Below are 21,465 nucleotides of genomic sequence, written 5' to 3'. Positions count from 1 at the left end.
AAGCATTTTGATTAGTTGAACGAAGAATCTTTCTAAACCAATAAAATCATTACAATCCAAGCCCGAAAATAAATCGACTGGATTTTTCAAGTCGATAATCTATCGTTTCAACCGTATGGAAATAGAGTATTTTTCTATCGTGGATTTTATTGGTCGAGGAAAAGGTGGAGGTGGCTGAATGAGTCAATCAAAAAGCTTGTACTATCTTCGTAAAATACATGCGGGGGTGATAGAAATTTAGTCAGGTTTGTTTGCTGCTCTTGGCTGCCTTTTGGAAGAGAGTAAATTGGGTTGCTTCTTTGGAATAGCAATTTTCAGTTCTTAAAAATCTACTTTACAGTCTCTAAGACAGTGTTTTCAAGAGCTTTGCTATTCTAGTTTGGAGTTCAAAAGGAAAGGCTTTCTTTGAAAGTGGGAATCCTGAGATTATTCACTTTTTTGTGGTCGCCACGTGTGTTGATAAGGAGGCAAACACAGAGTTTATTCTCTAGAAGGTTTCAAGGACATTTTATTTACTTCAGCCGAACGTTGAAGAACCTAGGCCTACAGCAGTGGCAAGGCAGTTGGAATAAAGGGGGTATTTTACGGAGACGAGCCCAGCGCTGACTGAAGAGTGAGGAGGGAGTCTGTCATTTGTGCTGTTTTCTGTTTCCCGGACTCGAGGCGAGAAAACATCGCATTAATACCACTCAACCCATCTTTGGTAATCTACTGATATTAAGAGAACGCGAAAAACAATTATCAGCTGCAGTTTTCATCCGCATGAGTTCTGAAATCGTGAATACAACGAGTGAAATTCCACCTCGATCACCAGAAATCAAACAGGTATGTCGAGTCATTTTTGGGAGGGTGGGCTAGTTGACCAGAACATTAACACTACCAAATCCTACATAAAAGCATTATTCACCGTAAATAAACTCACATCTGCTATGATATGGCTCCTGGTTTGTCGTTCAAACTAAACACTGGCCTTTTCGAATAGTCTGTTTGTCCTTAGAAGTTGTTATATGCAATCTTTTCCGGAAAATCCTCCATTACAAAATGTCTAGTTCTTGATCCCAAAGATGGAAGACCAGTCTGCTTTTGCTTACGAATTCCAGCTTACTATTTATTAATGATTTGTTTTGAATGTAATAAAAGTTATTTACAGCGTCCTACAAGTTAGTTTCGATTTTACAGGAAGAGAGCGGAGAGTCGAATACGGAAAAGCTAAGCTTCAATTCATTAAATGGAATACTGTCTGTAAGAGCCCAAGATTATTACTTGTCTACTCGATAGCTATTGCACAAACCAACGCTGCCAAAGGGGAAAATATTCCAATAATTTCACTATAACTAGGAATTCCAACATCTTACGATTTTAAGTAACTCAATGCTGTTTGAATGTAGCACCAGAAACGTTTTCGTTTAAAAAAAATTCAATTCGGTTTCGCCTCGTCATTGCCAGACATCTTAAAATGGCCGCGATCACGATTATCAACAAACAACAACGGAATGCAAAATAATGAATGACTTTTTCGTTTAAAGCTATACGAATATATCTTAAATTTCAAATTACAGAGATCAAAAGCATATTTGATTATTTGAGATTTTAGTTTGAAATTCTAGGATGGTGTTTAGAACCGGCAGTTTAAGCCTTATAAAGTCATCCTCTCGAGGGCTCTTGCGATCAAACGGTTCTAAGAAAAGAAAAAGTCTATTTTCTCTCATTTTTATTTATATATATATATATATTTATTTATTATTTTTGTGTGTGTCGTTATTCTAAAATAAACGTCAAGGTGACATCGAGATTTCTATGCTAGATGTTACACCTTTCTGGGGGTGTTTTCATAGTATTTTAGCCCAGCTGGTCAACATCAGGACAAAGGGAGCAAATTTGCTGCTACTAAGTTAGACGTAGTAAACTGCTTGACATCCAATGTAGAATTTGGAATTGCTAGTCTTAGAAATATAAACACAACAGTAGTTGGGATACTTAGACTTCTGTAAATCTTATAAGTTCTATGGATAAGGATTTTTAGGGCGTTTATAGCTTTTGTTTACTATGTAACTATTACATTACTTGTAAACATTTTGTACAAAAACCTTTTTAAGGAAGAATTGAAGTCTTCAAGGAAAAAATTGCTTAAAATTTATGAAGCATTCGTCACTATTAAAAACCCCCTAAAGAAATTAACAAAAATTATAAAATATGAACTTCTTGAGTGTGATATATTTATAATGGTGTTTATGCACCGTACTAGAAACCTGATCTCTTGGCCTTCGAATTTATCGTTATATATGGCTGTCATTAAACAGGCTCAAGTAGTTTTTGATACAAACTATTTTCTAGTTTGTCCTTTAGCTTACACAAAATGGTTACAAGTTTACAGATCTTTTTGGTCAGATATCATTATCATTCATGATAGACAATATAGTATTCTGTGCCGTCTGCTCAGATACATAACAGGTCACTTATTCAAGAATTTTCATAGAAAATCAATAGAAAAAAGAGCTTTTGGAAATCACTCTTAAGCTTGATTCTCTCAATAACTAGTAACAGTTCTTTTTTTAAGGACCCCAGATAAGAAATTACAGATGCCATCATGATCTCTTATCAGAGGACCTTTAAATAAGAACTGTTACTCGTATTGAGAGAATCAAGTCAAGGGTGAATAACGTTATTAAAATGATCTTGTTTTTATACCGCTGCTTGTCACTTGCATTCTTTTCTAGTAAGGTTGTTTGAGACCATGAGATTTTTTTGTTCACAACTAGCTGAAGAAGGTCAACAATTGTATATGGTCATGTTGTGATCTGTGTTTATTATTATTATTTGGCAGCAGCATACTACATATAGTCCACATCGCAATTTAAATGTTTTCCTTCAAGTTCAACTTTTTCATCAGTTACTATATTACTTTAGTACACCTTACTAGAATTATGTATGTTTGTACATGGTTTAGTAGAAACTTGTACAAATTTCAAAATAAACAGACATGCCTATCTCTAGCTATATCTTTATTTTATTCATTTGCATAATTTAGAAATATGTTATTTTACACACATGAATTAACCTTTGACAGCATTTACTTGGATACGAGGTACTAAAATTATGAAAACCTGTTCATTATCTAGTACAAAGCTGTATGATTTCCAAATTATACAGATATGCCTTCTTCTATAGCTATTTATTTGTTTTTGCAATTTACATAATTTAAGAGACATTTCTTAGACAGTTGGATTAAACTTTTGACAGCAACAGTGCTTAAAACAACGCATGGACAGTTGCTGGTTATAATAACTGGCAAAATTAGCTTTAGCTTGGCCATACCTCGTTTATGGCTAATGTTTACTTTTCCAATTCTGGGCTCACATTGTGTGATAACCAACCACTATTTTGAGCCATGAACAAAGAGTCAAAGTAAATAATTCAAAACCATCCCTTATTTTACAGTAGTTAAAAACCATGTTCGTTTTATATGCTTGTGTGTTGAGGTTTTTGCTAACACTTTATTTTCATTGATAAAGGATGCAGCAGTCTCTCCAAATGGTGCACTAAACCCAAATGCAGCAGTTTTCAACCAATTCAGGTATGTATGATATAATGACAGACCTGTTGTACTGTATTGCAATTGATGTGACTATATTCAGAATACAGGTCTTCATGCTTGATATTTTGGGAATTTCTAGTAAATTCACATAGAGCTTAGAGCTTTTGAGGTATTTCCAGGTACATCTGCTAAAATAAACTTTAGAATTTAAAACAGTGTAAACAATTTCTTCAATGATTTAACTTCTAAATGAAACGAATTGAACTTTAGACAACTAATCCTGTCTTAAAAAAGCCAAGGAAAAACATCTCTATAAAACTGCTATTGGTTTTGGACACGAAAGTTGTTTTCCCATATTATCATGTCAAACTGAAAGGTCTCTGACATTTTGGTTAATTATAATTCTTCCCAAGGAAATCTAATGACCAATGACTGATTACTGTCAAAATACTCTAACTCTTAATTGTCACTTGAAGCTGGATAACCAATCAGAGAACAGATATTAAACAATAGAATTCTACTTTCTGGTCTTATGTTCTTAGATTATCCTGAAAATATTACCACAAATGCAAATATATACATAATTTGAATGCAAAAATTGTATTTTGAAAGTTGAATCTTTATTTTGGCCGTCGTTACTAATAAGGAATTTTTGGTCTATAACATAATATGAGAACGATCCAATGTGACCACAGTTAACTGTAGAATGATAGTAAGACATGAGATAAGCTGTTGGCATGGTCTTCTGTCCAAAAGTGTAATCCCTAGTCTGATGTTTAAGCTGCATTATATCTGTTATAGTCTAGCAATATACAAGGTAATTCATTGAGTTGTTGATTTGATAAGTTGCTTCAGGTTTATGTTTTTGTGGCACCCTCTGATTTTGTTTTCTGCCTTTTTAGACCACAAAAAATGAAATAAATTCTAAAAAAATTTAAAATATACTATAGAGAATAAACCACTTGTACCTTTGGAGGAATACATTTTAAATTTAAATGCTTATTTCAATAAATTTAGCTACCTGAAAAGCTACAAAGCTAAGAAATACAATGATTGTGGGTAGATACATGTACGATTTACATGTTGAAACTACTTGATAACTATTGATGTTACTAGTTGAGACGGCATTGTAATATTGATGGATTCATGTTGAATACATTAAGTAATAAGAAGGAAACTTAAATGCTATGTAGAAAGGTTTGTAACTGTATTGATGTTTCAGTTGTTAGTGCTTAGTCAGAGCTAGTAAGAAAGACAAAAAGGGATATATCGAAAATGTCAGCACACAGTTGCAAAGCCTCTTGTGAATACCAATTACTGCATAGTGAATTAAGGTTACATTCGTCACTCCGACGAAGGACTAGCGTCCGAAACGTCAGTAAGTTTTTTCTTCTTTTCACGGTGTATAATTTACCTTTTCATCATTACTGTTTCATTAGAAACACCGACGCAGCTCACACTAGTTTTTAGCTAGTTATATCTTTTTACATCTAAGGTTGTCATGGTAAAGGAATACTAGAGTCTTTTTGATTCCAAAGTAGCCTGTTGGACACCATCTCTTTTGATAGAAATATAATAAATGTATTTAATAAATTTCTTTACTTTCACTGTATCCATAAATTGTACTTGTATTCCATTCCAGCATTATATGCTTTTTGAAAAGCAATATAATATCTTTTTAAGGGAATAATTAATTTATCATTGAATGGATACTTGTTGAGTGATCTCATTATGGAAGCCTTAACCCTTTATCTCCTATGATGTTTAAAGAAAACGCGCATTATTTGAAAAATTCCACCTTCAACTTATTTTGATCAAGTTGGCCTGAACAGCAGTCTACATTGTTCTCTAGATCGCATGCAGTAAAACCACGAAATAAAAAAGTTGATACTGACAAACAGTAGCAAGTTAGTGACTAATAGTTACTATCACTCAACAAAAACATTCATTACAAAAAGCCAAATACACAAGAAACCACTTGTGTCTTTGTGTAGTGAATGTCCTGGTTGAGTGATAGCCACTATAGTCACTAAATAGCTATCTATTATTTGCCAGTATTAACATTGTAAAGTGCTGAAGCCTTTGTTCAGCACTGTATTTGTGATGTACATGTGTCATTGCCTGCTTCAGATCCATGTGGATTTGGCTTTATTTTTACGCTATTTGTGTTTTTGGGAATTTTAATCAAAGGGCTTTGGATAGTTTTAGAAATGTTTTGGGAATTCTAACGGGACACTGTACAAACCCTGCTTATACTATTTTTATATATTGTATAGTTTGATGACATTATCTGACAAACGCATAGGAGGCCCAACTCCCAGCACAGCAGCCCCAACTCACTTGCAAGATAATGGTGAAGATGGTCACTATAACCCAGTAGGAGCAATGGCAGAAAGCCTACAGTACAGCCCTCGTGCTGTTAATGGGTATGGAGAGGCTAACACAAGTCAAAGTCCATTAGCAGAAATAGCACAGACTAAGGAAATATCACCAGACAAGATGCCTTTAAAGGACTTGAAGGCTCTACTCCAGAGGCAGCTGGAGTACTACTTTTCAAGGTAATAAAGTAGTGTTATATTTAGCCAATCTAGGACGTAGAATGATGGTCGGTCAGTCAGAGGTAATGATGACCAGGCAAATTGGAACTGTACCTCATTTCTGGAAAAGACCAGCAAGACGAAGATTTGACTGGAAATATACTTTTTTACACTAGCTTGGGTGTAGTGTTTTCTCATTTCAGACCATGTGTCATTCCCTTGAGAATAAGATTCTTTGTTTGAATTATATCCATATTCATGTTTCATCTCATGCATAATTGTTAAACAAAGAAATTGTACTCTTGGGAATGACACTTTTTCTGAAATAGAAAAACATAGCGCGCAAGCTAAAAAGATCTATTGTGGCCAGACAGTGTCTGATGACTGACTGTTATTAAATTACAGCATCATGGCAATCATGATTGCTCTTCTATCGTTGAAATGCAACTCAAGTTATGTACAAATTTAAAACACCAACATTTAAAGTAATTTTTACAAATATTTTGCACACATTTTGATTTATCCATGGTTTCTGTTAGAAAACCCTTGTTCTATTCATTGTCCAATTTGTAAAATAAAAGGGTGGGCATCTTGTCATAAATTTTGAAAATTGCTTTTAAAAGTTAATGATTCACCCCTAAAAGATACTAAATGCTGATTTAACTATTATCTAAGGGTGCTAAGTGACATTAATCACTTGGTATGAGTTGAGAATGGGTCATTTTAGATTTGTGATACCCTAAAAGGAACTTAGATAAGGATTGACAAGCATACCAACCCCCCCACCCCCCCCAGGGTCCAATTACTTTGATAAGTTTTATGTGAGTAGAGTTGCTTGCTGGTTTTCTTTGAAGGTTTTCCCCCAGGTTCTCCAGTTTTGCCCCTCCTCGAAATCCAGTTTGATCATGAAACAAGGAGCACAGGTTAACCACTGGCTATTAAGTGCAACCCTTGTAAAAAAAGAACTATTTGTTCATATCTCTTGTGTTTTTCTTATAGAGAGAACCTCTTAAGAGACACTTACTTGTGTAAGTATTTATATATAATGAATTATTAAAATCATAAAATTATGTCTTTCACTTAAGATACTTTAGAGGGGCAAGGATGAAAACGCCCCAATCTTTAAAAGTATGAATAATTGAAGTATTCAAGGATAACATAACTCAATTATGATTTTGAAAACCAGATTTTTTTTAGCATTAACAGTTATTTAAAACTGCATAATGATATTTTATTCTCCTAATGTATTTTCATGTTTTATTTTAGTGTCTCAAATGGATGGAGACAATTTTGTTCCTATCTGGACCGTCGCTAACTTTAATCAGGTAAAATAGTGTTCTTAAGATTAGTTGGCTAGTAAAATACTAGTTGTTTTTGATTTGGCAGTGAAATTTGTTAGTTAATAGCCATATTGGTTACTAAGAATTTTGGTAGCAGCTGTTGGAAGTGATGCAACGACATTATCATATGTGCAAATTGAGTTGAACATTTGCACTTGAGGAATGTGAAGAGAGTGTGAAAGCAAACTAGCTTAACAAGTTGATTTGCAAACCTTCAGTGATGAAAAGAATAAACGCAAGTTTATCCATGATCTGTAGCGAATTACAGCCAATCAGTGGGCATTCGCAACAACAGCATTAATTGTAACAATATTATATTTTACCTTCCCTATAAAACGTTATCTGCAAAACTATATGGTTAACATGAAACATATCATTTTGATAGCCATAAGTCTATAAGAGAAAGACATTAAATTTGAGCCAAGTGCAATAATTGTTTGGAGAGATCTGTAACCGTAATATCTGCTATTAAATTACTTCAATTAAATTGATAGATAATGAGTTATCTAATTCATTTTGTCTTATTTTCTTACCAAAGATAAAAAAGTTGACCAAAGATCTTGAACTCGTGAAGGAAGTATTGAGAGGTAAACATGATAATTCATCAATATTATCCAGAGCATATCCAGAGGACAACAAGAAGCCCAAGCGCTCATTTAAAAAGCTTAAGATCCGAAAGAAAAAGAAAATCTTTAAATCTTTAAAAAATCTCAAAATTTAAAATCTTATTTTCTTATCTTTTTCCTTTTTTTTCTCCCCTTTTCCATTCCCTTTCTTTTCTTTTCTTGTTTTCATTATTTTTGATTATGTTTCATTATTTGCAGACTAATTTCATTAATTAAAAATAAATTTGTTAATTAGAATCTTCGTTCCTACAAATGAATGATCTCTGTGACAAAGTAAGAGCAAATGTGAGGCGCTGCATTGTAGTTCTACGAGAGATACCAGAATCAACACCTATTGAGGTATGGAATTAAGAACCTTCAAAGACCTTCAAATGAGTTTGCTAATGTTTGAAATGCTAGAAAAGAGTGGGAAACTTTAACTTCGGACAAATGATTGTTAGCGTCTACTGGAAAAACTAAAAAGAGCAGGAGAAGTGGATTGCCTCAGTTGGAAGTCTGAGTTTTCTGGAACTTGCCTATTGGAATGACACAAACCATTATTTTGCTTTTCCAACCTGAATTTCTGGTTTTTCCTGTTAAATGGAAAGTGCTCCTGATCTAAGTCAGGGCACTGATAACTTGCAGCTCAAATTGGAGTTTATGAAACAATGTCTGGTTCAATCTAAGTCAGGGCACTGCTAACTTACAGATCAAAGTGGAGTTTAACTTTTTGGGTTTACGCAGAATAAAGAAAAGAAGACCTAACAAATTCTATTCATAAATTTACGTGTAATGCCAAATTCACGAGACTCAAACTGAGGAATCAAACCGAGACCTCAGAAGTGAGAGGCGAGTGGACTACCAGCTTCAAAGCTACCAGACAGCTTTCGTTATTAAATATAAATTTGACATACCATGACTGCTTAATGTTTCTAGGAGGTAAAAGCCCTCTTTGAGGGAGAAGGATGCCCTAAGCATGTAAAGTGCGAGTTTGTAGGCAACGACTACTGGTATATTCACTTTGAAAATGAAGATTGTGCACAAAAGGTAAGTGTCTTATATCATGGCTATCTAATGACTGTCTTTAAGAATTATTAGAAATCACTCACCCAGGAGAAGTCCAATACATTTAACATGGATTTTCTTGTTCAAACAAAATGAATACAAAATTGTAACACTTAACTTATAAAATAAATACAATTGAAATTATCATTGGCTGAACCACACCCTGGCACTTCTTTCCTTGGGTTGGTGAGTGAGGAAAAACCATAGTACCCAGAGAAAAATCCTTGAAGCACAGGACCATCAAATGACTCAACTCTACTCACATATGACGATGGGTCTAGGAATCAATTACCTTGGTCACTTTGATGAAGGGGGGGGGCATTCAAAAATATGCCACCTGTGCTTCAATAAGATATTCCAAAATCGATAAAAAAAATAGTAGAACTTAAAAGAATATTCACCTAGACATTTGATATACATTGTCCATGCCCAACCTGTATCTATGATGGGCTTGAAAATAGCTTGCCTGTGGATCACCATTGTAAATGACTATATGTATTATTAATAGTTCTGCCAATCATTTTGTATCTGTTTGGGAAATTAATAACCCAGTTCATATTGCATCCCCTTTTTTTCACATGTTCTATTCTTCTTTTTTTTTTTTCTTTCTTTGTCTGAGCATGAGCAATGAGTATTGATATTTTATTTGTGCTTGTGATAGGCATATGAATATTTAAGAGAAGAGGTCAAGACTTTTAAAGGAAAGCCTATTATGGTAAGTAAAAACCTTCAATCCTTACTCTGAAACAACCCCTGGGCTGATTAAACTCAAGGCATTTCCAACTAGCAGATCCAACCCTCTTGGCTGATCTTAGGCACCATCCACACGTATCTGCAAATTTGTGTATCCGCAAATTTTTGTTTGCACATACGGGTTGTGTCCACATATGTCCGGAAATTTTTGTATCCGTATCTGGAAATTTTCAAAAACGGTCTCCAGACTGGAAATTTTTCGAATACACTCCGAATACGGATAGGTGTGGATGGTCGTATCCGCAAATTTTCGAATACACTGACGTAAACACAATTTTACGCATGATCAATAAAAAAAACTATTTGTCAAAGGGACTAGCAGCTAGCGTGCATCAGGGCGGACCAAAAAATTTACGCTGCATGTGGATGTGAACATTTTCATATTCGAAAAAAAAATTTGTGGATACAGAAATTTCCAGATACGTGTGGACGGGGCCTTAGTCAGGGCATGGTTATTTCACAGAACATGACAACCTCTGGGCTAAATTAGATAAGCTTAAGCTGAGGGATTGTTTCAGGGTTCATTAAAGTCCACCAGTTTCACATTTGATGCATACTGCTGTTTTTGAAGTCCACAAACTTATTTGTATACAGGCTTAGACTAAACGTCTCTGGGGTTATTGTTCAAGTTTCATATTATTTACATTACAGTTGACTTTTGCAAATGATTTGCTTTTAAACAAGGCTAAACCTGTACAGATGAGTCTTCAGTCATAAAACACATAGTCAGGAGGAAGATCTCAAAAAAGTGATTTTTGCTTAAAATTTTGGGTAAAAGCAAGAAAGATAGCTTAAAATATTTGTCTTGTTGCCACCTCAAAATTGAATAAAAGAAACAACTATTGTAGTTTGGATTGGTTACCATTTTCTTTGAAACTGATTTGCAATTGTATTTTTAGGCAAGAATGAAAGCCAACGCCATCCACTCAACAGCAACTCCAAAGAGTGTACCTTCAACTCCACCACAGGTACAGTATTTATCCTTGTTATGGATGACTATCATGTTCGAAAAATTTGACTGTCAGTGGTTATCAGGCAGATATTGGTAGGGTGGTGGAAGGTTATGGTTAGAATATCATGGTCCAGTTGTACCAAGGGTGATTAGTGCTATCAGATGGAAATATTCTTCTCATACTCATTAATTATTCATGAGGTAACTAGCCAATCGATTACCTCGTACCTGGTCACATGATGTATCTTGAAACTAGGTCAAGTGTCTTAAAGCCGGGGAGGGTTTTGATATCAGCAGGGAAGAGGTGGGGCTGATGAATTGGAACAAAAGAAATTAATTCAGTCGACCAACAACTGGATCAAAATTAATTCAGTCCAAGGACTGGAACAAAATTAATTCAGTCCAAGCATTGAATCAAGTCAATATATAGAAAGATGAAAACAGAAAATTTAATTCATCAAGCATTTATTTCAGAAGTTATTACCAATAAACTATAATCAATAATAGTTGCAAATATACTCAACACTTCGTTTAACAACTTACTTAGATATTAATGAAATTTCAAAACAATTTGCTATCGTAAACTTAGCATTTTCTATAAGTATAAATATAAGTTTTAGCATTCATTCAAGCGCAAGCTAGATTTTGAACTGGTTGATTGTAACATTACAGTTGCCAGATATATTGATAGGCCCGTCAGAAGAAAAGCTCCAAAAATTAGAACATGTATTTTCATTTAACTGAGCTTCGTGCTCATAACCAGTGATATCATTAAATATAGATTTTAATTCATTGATATCAAATACAGGCATTTCTATATCATTCTTAATTTCACTTCCCTTAATTTCATTCTTTGACTCAGATGAAACCTGTTTTGGCTGAGCTGGTGGGTTCAAAATGTTAGAAACTTTTTGCTCCTGCTCCTTGCTACTTTTTTCATATGCCAAAAGAGCATCACTAACGTGACCACTTCTGCTTCTTATAAGCTTTTCGTCAACACTTGCATTAAACAGTTTGCTAACACATGTAACGCGAAGACTATGGCTAGTTTTCCTTTTACTGCCAATTGCCAAGCACAAACTAGGAAGAATTTCATTGAGAGTATGAATTCCTACAACACAGTTTTTGTACGCAAATTTTCCGTCCTTATATGGCTGAAAATAGAAACCTTTTGCTTTAACACGAAGATTGTTTACGAGGTCAAAATACCGATTATAAATCTTAACCAAGCAACGCTCGTGGCTCTCATTGCCCTTTTCGTGGCAAACATGTTTAATCACTCTCGCTTTCTTTTTCAAATCTGCTATGCCACCATGAAATGTTTTGGAAGAATTTTCACGATAAATTATGGTATTATCGCCTTCTATTTCGATATCGCTAATCCTTAATTGCCTATGTTCTTGAGAACGCATGCCAAATAGTTTACCATTATAAAAGTACACTGTATTAAGCAAAATCTTAGCTGTTGACTGGCCTAGTACTCCTTTCCTCCACATCGTCTCTTCCTCTTCTTCTGTAATCACCTCTTTTTCTTCCTTTCTATTAGTAACCCCTTCGGCGTGGACACTTTTCATCTCTGCATCCAGAATTTTTCTCAGTCCAGAAAAACTAAAAGAAAAACGTTCAGTTAGAATAATATAAGGTTTTATTCATGTGCAAAGTAAAGCAAGTAAACAGAAAGTTTCTAATTAACTCACCACATGTTAGACTTGTCAAGCATATTGACGTCGTTTCGGTTTTTCGACTCTAGGTGGCGTTTAAGGCTAGCGATAAGCTGATAAAGCGTACGAGCAGGATATGGCGAACCTTTCTTGTTTGCTGCTTCTTCAACAAATTTACCAAGCCAGAAGTTTAGGGATGGAACTGTCATAGTTTCCCATGCCTCAATATCCAAATTTTGAATGCTCTCTAGCGAGACATCCATGGAGGTAGACTCCAAACTTGCCACTTTGTTTTCTCTACTTTGCCTCCATTCTTCAAAAATATTCACAGCCCAGTTATTCTTGTAACGGGTTGAAATTGGCACAGCTTTTTGCAAAAGTTCTTCTTCTTGGGCTTGACTTTTCACTTTTCGAAAGCGTTTTAAAGGTAGAAGCTCCGCTTCTTCATCGCTGTCTCTTTGACGAGAAGCCATGTTGAAATGAATACATTCAGAGAAAAATAACTGCTATTTGCATAAGTAATTCAAATAGCATTTATCTTAAGAAATCCCAAAGGACGAAAGCAAAATAAAACCATTACAAAACAAAAGATTGTCATTATTACAACTAGGTGAATGGAGCGAAGATCATATACAATGAAATAAATACAAGATAAAAACAACATCCCTCCCGAATAATTAATGAGTATGAGAAGTCATTTCAAATCCTCCAAATCGGACAGGACGGGATTTCAAAGTCCTTGCAATTAGTTCCAGTCCTCGGCTTTGCCTCGGACTGGAACTAATTGCACGGACTTGAAATCCCGTCCTGTCCTCATTGTCGGATTTGAAATATTACTTCTTATCCAGTGGATAAGTAAATGCTGTCATCCAATAAATCTATCCACTGGATGAGAATTATCCGTCAGATAGTACTATTCATCCTTCATATAACCGTGCTGTTGGCCAACAACCTACCCACACTGATTTAGAAGTGACATATTCTTTACTATTCTCTACATCCTTGTAATAACATTGAAACCATAACGTCACATCATTATGCTGAATTGGCGTGTACATGATCCTTTATCAAACAACTGCCAAATTGTTTATTCTCACGAGAATAAAAATCTTTGTTTAATCTAGATATTATATATTTATTATCAAACACTTAAATGTGTGTTGTGCCAGTCAAGTTTAGCGAGTGTGGCCACAGTCCAGAAATCGAAGGACTGAAAAGTTTAGAAGCATCATCAAGTAACGTTTGTTATTTGCCTTGACCAACAGCTAGTGGACTTTGATGATATTTTGCTAGTGAGAAAAAAAAACTGGCTTGCAAGGTTTTGCTAGTGGGTTTAAATGTTAATATCTTCTTATGTCATAATGCCATATTTCTATTGTTATTATAGATGGACAACACTGTTATCACACCACCTCATCAAGCAACTATGTTCACCCGATTCCAGTACCCTCCTGTGCAGCCAATGTTCAACAGTGCTCAACAGGTACACACTCATTCATGTAAAGATGGTTTGTCTGATTCATATAAATAAACTCCATTAAATTCCAATAATCCTGACTAGAAATAGACTAGAAATACTCCATTTTCAAATTCTGTTGTATGGAATTATTGGGAATATTCATGCAATTCCAGTAAAGGTTGATGGAATTTCAAAGTGTTTGTATTTTTGAACAGGAGCATTCTTTACTTTATCATTGGTATTCGTAGATTTTTGGGCACTTAAATGGGGCTTACCCTGCATAAATGAGCCTGTTATCATATTTATATGATTATAAAGTATGCCAATAATACCTTTTATACCTGGTTATAAAGTATATGTCTGCCCAATTAACTTTCATGAATATTAAGAAGTTTAATATTTTTCTGTGTATCCAGTATGGGCCGCCATTTTATGCTGCCCCTCCCAATATGATGCATACATGGCCTCCAGCACAACACTTTCAAGATCAGCACATGGTAAGTCTTATTATCCAGCCATACTCAGTAGAGTGTAAATATTGAAGAAAAGTTTTGGAGCAAGTGCAAACATCCAGATTTGTCACAGAGACTCTCTAAAAATATTCAACCTACTTGCTGTGGAATGAAAGGAAACTTTGGGAATTCGAGGACATCCATGAAAGAAATATTTGCTCCACCAAAGCTTGAAAGAGCTTTGAGAATGATGTAAAAAGTAATATAGACAGGCACACAGTGAATTGTGGTTGACTAGGATTCATTAAGGTCGATATCTCAAGGCCTTAAGCTAACTGTCTAAATGCTATAGACCTAAACCACTTTTCGGATTTCAGACCCTGCATGTGTCATTCCCTAGAGTATTATTTTTTTGTTTAACAGTTGCACATGAGAAGACAATTGGATATGGATACAATTCACACAAACGATCGTTTTCTCAAAAGAGTTATACATGGTCTAAGATAAGCAAAACATTGTGTGTGCCCAGGTGGATTTGGTCCATCCTAACTGATGATGATCCTATTTTTTTCTTCAGCAGCAGGGCTTTCCTCATAACGGATATAATCCTGGTCCTTTGAAGGGTAAACATGACAGTAAGTATTATCACCTTGTATGCCCAGGCTTCATTTTCAAAACCACCAATAATACTTTTTACAATAAATTTCTCGCTCGCTGACTGGTTATTTTTTATTATCATTTTATTAAATTTAAAAAAATATATTGGTCTGAATTGATTTATCGATGAATGGAATAGGCCAAAAGAAGTTTATTATTAATAGAAAGAGATTTACTGGTGATTAAAATGTCATTATTCATCCTTTTATCTTTTCCCCTCACTTTAGAAACTGGTGGCAATTCAGTGCGACATTACCAGCCCAACCGACAAAGGTATCCCAACTCCAATAAGAACAATTTCCGAGATCAAACAAATGATAGAGTGGAGAGAGAAGGTAGTCATCGATCTAAGCCCCAGAGCGCTAATGGCACAGCAGGGAATGTACCACCTTCCAGCAGTCCGAATGCCACATCAAGCATAAACAGCAGTAGTAGTCCTACCACTGTAACAAGTACAAATAACCCTGCTAACAGAGAGAATCCTAAGAATACTACAGGGTCCTTCAGAAATAGAGAGAGCACAAGGGATGCAGATGAGTTTTCAAGGTATGTATGGTTAATGTTACTCATCACTCAGGGTTGTAAGTTCAGCGTGTTCAGAAGAAGCCGTAGCTCAGTTGGTTAGTGTGTGGCCTTCAGAACTAAAGATTTGTGATTTGATTATCAGGATCTTCAGATTCATTTACAGCACTATCCACCCTACGTACAACTGGGCCCTGATTTGAGTTCTCTCTAATCTGTGTAGCTTCAGCTTTGAATACTCTCATAACAGATGGTGGGGGGTAAAGTGTGTACCCATCAGTTCCCTGGAAAACCAAAGCTACTAGCTGAAGGAACACTAGTATTAACATGAAATATGGCCTTTCACTTTAACCTTTTAAAGTCATGAAAATTTTTAGATATTGATTAATCGAGTGAGGCCATACACTACTGTATAATCTTTTATATTCCTAAACTTTTGACGGTCATGGTCATCATAAAAGGCAAAATTAAAAAATTCATATTAAAAAATGGCCTCACTCGATTAACCAATATCTATGCAATGCACTATGCTACTCAGCCCGGTTGTAGAAAGCCTGGATAGTGCTATCAGACAGATAAATATTATCCAGTGGATAAGTTTATTGGACAAAAGGGCAAAGACTTATCAACTGATTTTTCCACCCAATAGCGCTATTCAAGCTTCATACAACCGAGCCCTGAAAGACAACTTTATTCTTTTTCATGGAAATTTGTTTTTCATTTCTGTTCAAACACTAACACTATTATATCACTGGGACTACAATAATTGTCTTTAATAATAGCAGTCCTGATCTATATTAACTTGTCTTTCCTGTACATTAAATGACGATGATTTTACATTGTCTATTAGAAGAAGCTCAAAACCTATAAGAAGAAGAAGAGGAAGCAGTGAAGATATAAGACGGGAGACTGTAAGTATAGATTTACAGGGTTAGCAAAAGACTTTTTCTATGAAACCCCTCTTACCATTTGGCTCTTCAACTGGGGTACAACAAATTATGCTAACTTTTTTATTCATTTTAGCGTCATAAGGAAAACCGTTCCAGTCCGGTTCGTCACAGTAAAGATGACAGTGAGGTTTCAGAAGTTTTGAATCCTTCAAACTTTCCTCCTTTGCCAACTGGAAAAGTGAGTTGATTCTTTAAGGAATTCTGTTATTCCAATTATCCAGTAGCCCCCTTGTATGATAAAGGATGTGGATATCTGTATGCCATGAGGATGGAGTTTTTTTGTTATCACATTCAAACACATGGTATTTATGATTATTGTTCCCCAAATTATGTTTATGATGATAATGGGTTTTTTTTATTTTCAGAAACAATCAGTGGAATCATCTGAGTCAAAGGTAATCTTTTTATAGCAGTATCATCTCTATCAAATCCAAATTGTTTTTCCCCAAATAATTTTCAGGCATTTTAATGATACGTTTGTTGCATGAATATTGGTATAAGGGAATGACTAGACTTTTCACAATATTGCATGTCCACCACCAAGATTTTCACAAGAAAAAGGCTAAACAAATTATATTTGTCAATGACATGGTCAATATTGGTTGACTGATGCTCAACCTTCAGAAATTTAAAGTTTCATTTGCTTTTTGCACCTATTTCCCACAGTTAAGTATTATATTTATCTTATTTATTTATTTATTTATCTGTCAGTCTGTTTGTTTGTTTGTTTGGTTTATTTATTTATTAGCTTTACAACTAATACTTATGAAGAGAAAAAAACAAAGAAAATCACTAGTTGAGGGAAAGATCAACAGGACAAGAATCTTATAAAGTTCTTCTGAAATAAACATTTACAAATGCTTTAAAAAAAAAGAAACAAAAAAGGGAAAATACTGAAATGCATGAAATTTATTCAAGTTTTTCAAAACAAACAAACAAAGAAATATATCTAGACACAACCAAATAATAATGATATTAATATTCCTCAGAGTGTACCTGCAAAGGTTGACAAACCTGTTGTAACTCCAGTACAATCCCCTGCTCCGTAAGTACAATGTTTATTTATGCCTATTTAACAAAAGGTTGCCTGAGCCAAAAGGTAGTGGGCAATAAGCAATAGGAAATAGGTTGTTCCAAGATTTAAGAATAGCTGAAATGCAAGGCTTGCATTTCTTATTATTATCCTCATCAAGTGTTGAGATATCCAGTGTTGTTTGTAGTTTGTAGTAAACCACTTTAATGGCTTTGATTCTTCGTGTTTAGTTGTTCCCAATAACTCCTTTCAGTCTTGCAATGACCTATGGCCTTATCTCCTATGGCTCTGACAACCTTTTATGAAAAGAGGCGTAAATCATCCTGTAGTGTTTGCTCAATTTTGTAACCTTTTATATTCATGCTGTTACTTTGGACAGCTAACAATAACTATAATAAATATAATAATAATAGCTTGTGATACCTTGACTACGTCTGAGTAAATATTCACCAATATTCACTTTGCTTTTGGTTGAATAATTGTGTAATGATTAATTTACAATTATTCATGTTAATATGCACATATAAATATTTATATAATTAATTATATTTATATAATTAATTATATTTATATAATTAATTATATTTATATAATTAATTATATTTATATAATTAATTATATTTATATAATTAATTATATTTATATAATTAATTATATTTATATAATTAATTATATTTATATAATTGTTCACTTACTAAGGTGGTCCAAGATTACAGAAAATATTTTTGAATTATTCATGTTAACATGTAAATATTTATATAATTAATTATATTAATTTTTTCTATAATCGTTCACTTACTAAGGTGGTCCAAGATTACAGAAAATGCCAGTGCACAGAACAGGTAAATTTGCTGCTTTTATGTGTAGATATACTAAGGTGTATTTAGTAAATTATGGGTTGTACCAATATTATTTAAAATGATAACCCAAGTTTTATCTCATCTACTTTAAAATGCCAACCTACCAACAGTTTGCTAACACACATCCCTACCTAAACACGTCTTAATAATACAAGCCCACAGCAATTACTATAAATTGTATTGAACTCACTGAAACAACCTCTGAGCAGAACAAAGTCAGGGCACAGCTAAATCATGGATCAAACCCTGAAACAACCTCTGGACCTGATCTAAGCTAGGTACGACTAACTCACAGATAGAACCCTGAAATGACCTCAGGACTGATCTAAGTCAGGGCATAGCTAACTCGCAAATTGAATATGGATTTAGCTTGTTAGATAACCCATACCTAACTTTATTCATCTTCTCTAAACAGACCTAAACCAGAGGCTGTGCCTCCTCCGCCCAAGCCATTAGAAAAGCCAGTCTCACCAAAGGAACCAGCACCAAAACCAGAGAAATCTCCTCCACCAGTTGTTGCTGCAGTAAGTAAAGAATGGCTATATCTAATGTATGGTATAAAGATATCCATGCCGCAGTCAGTCCCTTGGTGTTGTGACAATTTTTTTAAGGAATATTATTAATTACCCTTTGAGGACTCTAGCTCCCTGGCCATTTTTTAAGGTTTTTCACTGTTACCTAGGAAAATCATATTTGGAGTTTGGGTTGACGCTGTCATTGTTTTATGCTATTTAGAAATTATGTTCACTGGCAGCATGATCTATCAGTGCAGAAACACAGCATTTGCAGCTTGTTTTTGGATGTGTTTCAAAAATTGAGGGTATCATGTAGAACCCTGAGAGTTCTTAAATCAGCATTATGTCATAGAACTGAGAGTATACAAGGGATTGTATCATCAAAATGTTATATTTGCTTGATGTAAATTGTTTCTTTTTACCAGGAAAAGCCTACAACAACAACAACGACCACAACAACACAGACCAGTTCAAACCGACAAGCAGAAAAGAAAAGCTATGCTCAGATGGCTGCCCAAAAAAATCCAAAGCCTGGATGCAACTCCAGTCCACCGCCAAACAACCAAACCAAATCTCCAGGAAAATGAACCAATGGTAATAATACTAATGAATCTAAACTGCCACCTGGTTAGCTCAGTTGGTAAGACTGTCAGTCTATTGTGTGAGAGGTCGTGGTTCAAGCCTCGGCTAGACCAACACTCAGTCATAAAATAACTGAGGAAAAGGTGCTGCCTTTGTAGTGACAACTATGAATGGTTAGACCTTTGTGTGGCTTGGATGATCACAATAATGGCGGTCCCATCTCTAATCAACTAGAAGGTTAAAAGAGGACTACAAGTTTATAAACAAAGTTAATTTATTTTATTCTTTATATAAAAATAATTACTGATCTATGACTGATAATAATATTTCCTTTACCTCCAACGCAGCGCTCCTTTTAGTATAATGATTTTCATCAGTTTTTGTGTTTGCTTTATATTTTGTAGGGACAAGTAGTTAGTCTTCATATGCTGCAAAAAAGTATATAGTATCCATGGCAACAGCATTACTATTTAAAAATGATTGACATTAGACTGCACCAACAATTCTGCCTGTGGTTTCAAAATAAGGCTGCACAACAAAGATTAGATGGGATTCATGTGATTGTGATTTTGCAGCATCAGAGTTGACACAGCATCTGTGTAAGACTTGAGGTGGCACAATTAGGTTGAACAATATGGGGTATTGAATAATTGCAGCATCCAATGCAACTTGACCATGGCAAGACTTGACAGCCAGGAATAAAGAGATTTTTGATGAAAAATAGACAAGCAGTGAAGACTAATTACAGTGCAACATGCACTTGCAAAAAGTGTGTGCTTATCTACGGATCAGCAAATGTAAATACTTACGAGAGGAATACATTTGGGAATGTTATGTGCATACTTTAAAATGTAACACTAAGGAGAATAATTGACCTTGGCTCTGATTTCAGAGTGCACTATTAGTAGCCTTTAATATGGCAGCGTAAAAGACTTAATAGTGGCAGTATTGTACACTATGGACCCAACAAAAGAAACAAAAAGGACAAACTACCAGTACAATGGCATATATCAGTGATAGTTGGAAACAATGTCCATTTATAATATGCTACATTATTAATGTCAAACTTGTGGAATTGGCTACCTAGTTGAAATGGCAACAGAGCTTTTGTAAGGTTGCCTTTAGAAACTAAGGACAGCTGTATCATGCCGAGAAGAAAAGGTATACAATGGATACTTTGTTTGTGACATACTGTAGGAGATACTGTCTTGGTATTGTTACAACTGGTGGTCGTTAGTGGTCACTTGTATAAGTTATGTCAAATACACATATAAACATGTCATTTATAAAGCTTCAAGTATCTCGTAAAGAAATTTATGGCAACGCAACAAGTAAATTGGTCAGGAACACTATGGCTGAGTGATCAAAGTATTTCATATTGGCTGTTCTAGTACCATGTAACATCCTGTGTTATCTTAGTCTTTGTGAGAAGAAACCTTATTACAGCATGGCTCAGACAGTGAAGTGGAAAAACTAGTCAAGACATCTTCTGGTCTGTGCACTTCATAAATCTTTGCCATCTCATATAATAATAACTTAATCAAAAAGTATTAATTATTGATGTGATCTTGACATGGCTGTCCATCATTTGTTGCTTCCAAAAATGACACTCATCAAAAACAATTAACGCAACTCCACGTTTTGAAGATATTGTTACCACAATAATCAGGAGAAAATCTTCAAAAAATTTGAAAAGATTGGACAAATTTATTGCACAAAGACAATCATACATTCATGTAGAATACATATGATCCAAATATATTTTATGAGTTACTATAAAGTGTGTGGTGTACAAATAATACATCTGTCGCAGTAGACACTGGAGTTCAAAAGGGTCTTCATTACTGCCTAAACCATAGTTGTTTCAATGTCACTCTTGACTGATAAATCTGTCTGCGTCTGTTACCTTCAAACTGAAGATGGAATCCCTGTGTTGGAACTAGCAAGTATGTACTTGGAAACAAAGCATATTTTGATTATTCATGCA

At 34.7% G+C, this 21,465-nt stretch overlaps 2 protein-coding genes across 3 annotated transcripts; one reads left to right on the top strand and one right to left on the bottom strand.

Annotated features, from left to right (window-relative positions):
- Positions 1-248: 248 nt before the first annotated feature.
- Positions 249-20,768, top strand: LOC116303462 (la-related protein 4B). 2 transcript variants are annotated; one of them, XM_031713005.2, is made up of 22 exons: positions 249-825; positions 3,513-3,574; positions 5,812-6,093; positions 7,072-7,100; positions 7,339-7,397; positions 7,951-7,999; positions 8,274-8,377; positions 8,954-9,064; positions 9,744-9,797; positions 10,735-10,803; positions 13,836-13,931; positions 14,324-14,404; positions 14,940-14,994; positions 15,244-15,562; positions 16,389-16,449; positions 16,562-16,666; positions 16,854-16,883; positions 17,478-17,533; positions 18,325-18,363; positions 18,797-18,905; positions 19,322-19,490; positions 19,883-20,768. In XM_031713005.2, the coding sequence occupies exons 1-21, from the start codon at positions 763-765 to the stop codon at positions 19,481-19,483; spliced, it is 1,995 nt and encodes a 664-aa protein (XP_031568865.1). In that variant the 5' UTR covers positions 249-762; the 3' UTR covers positions 19,484-19,490; positions 19,883-20,768. The 2 variants fall into 2 exon arrangements, with proteins under 2 accessions (XP_031568865.1, XP_031568864.1); XM_031713004.2 differs by having other exon boundaries at positions 14,937-14,994.
- LOC148907132 (zinc finger MYM-type protein 2-like) lies at positions 11,232-13,175 on the bottom strand. Its single transcript, XM_089037189.1, has 2 exons — positions 12,485-13,175; positions 11,232-12,395 (listed from the first exon to the last, which is right to left on the bottom strand). Exons 1-2 carry the CDS (start codon positions 12,919-12,921, stop codon positions 11,426-11,428), a joined length of 1,407 nt encoding a protein of 468 aa, XP_088893315.1. The 5' UTR covers positions 12,922-13,175; the 3' UTR covers positions 11,232-11,425.
- Positions 20,769-21,465: the final 697 nt, after the last annotated feature.

Source organism: Actinia tenebrosa, unplaced genomic scaffold (genome assembly GCF_029948245.1).
Source record: "Actinia tenebrosa isolate PJP-AT-01 unplaced genomic scaffold, QUT_ActTen_1.0 PGA_scaffold4__44_contigs__length_22323623, whole genome shotgun sequence".
Lineage (NCBI taxonomy): Eukaryota > Metazoa > Cnidaria > Anthozoa > Actiniaria > Actiniidae > Actinia > Actinia tenebrosa.
Note: the sequence above shows the minus strand (reverse complement) of the source record. Positions and strands in the feature narration are given on the sequence as shown.

Coding starts and splice junctions, on each gene's coding strand:
- LOC116303462 (XM_031713004.2), top strand. CDS start 763: ATGAGTTCTGAAATCGTGAATACAACGAGTGAAATTCCACCTCGATCA. Junction 8,378..8,953: donor CAGAATCAACACCTATTGAG/GTATGGAATTAA, acceptor TAATGTTTCTAG/GAGGTAAAAGCCCTCTTTGA. Junction 14,405..14,936: donor ACTTTCAAGATCAGCACATG/GTAAGTCTTATT, acceptor TTTTTTCTTCAG/CAGCAGGGCTTTCCTCATAA.
- LOC148907132 (XM_089037189.1), bottom strand. CDS start 12,921: ATGGCTTCTCGTCAAAGAGACAGCGATGAAGAAGCGGAGCTTCTACCT. Junction 12,396..12,484: donor CTTGACAAGTCTAACATGTG/GTGAGTTAATTA, acceptor TTTTTCTTTTAG/TTTTTCTGGACTGAGAAAAA.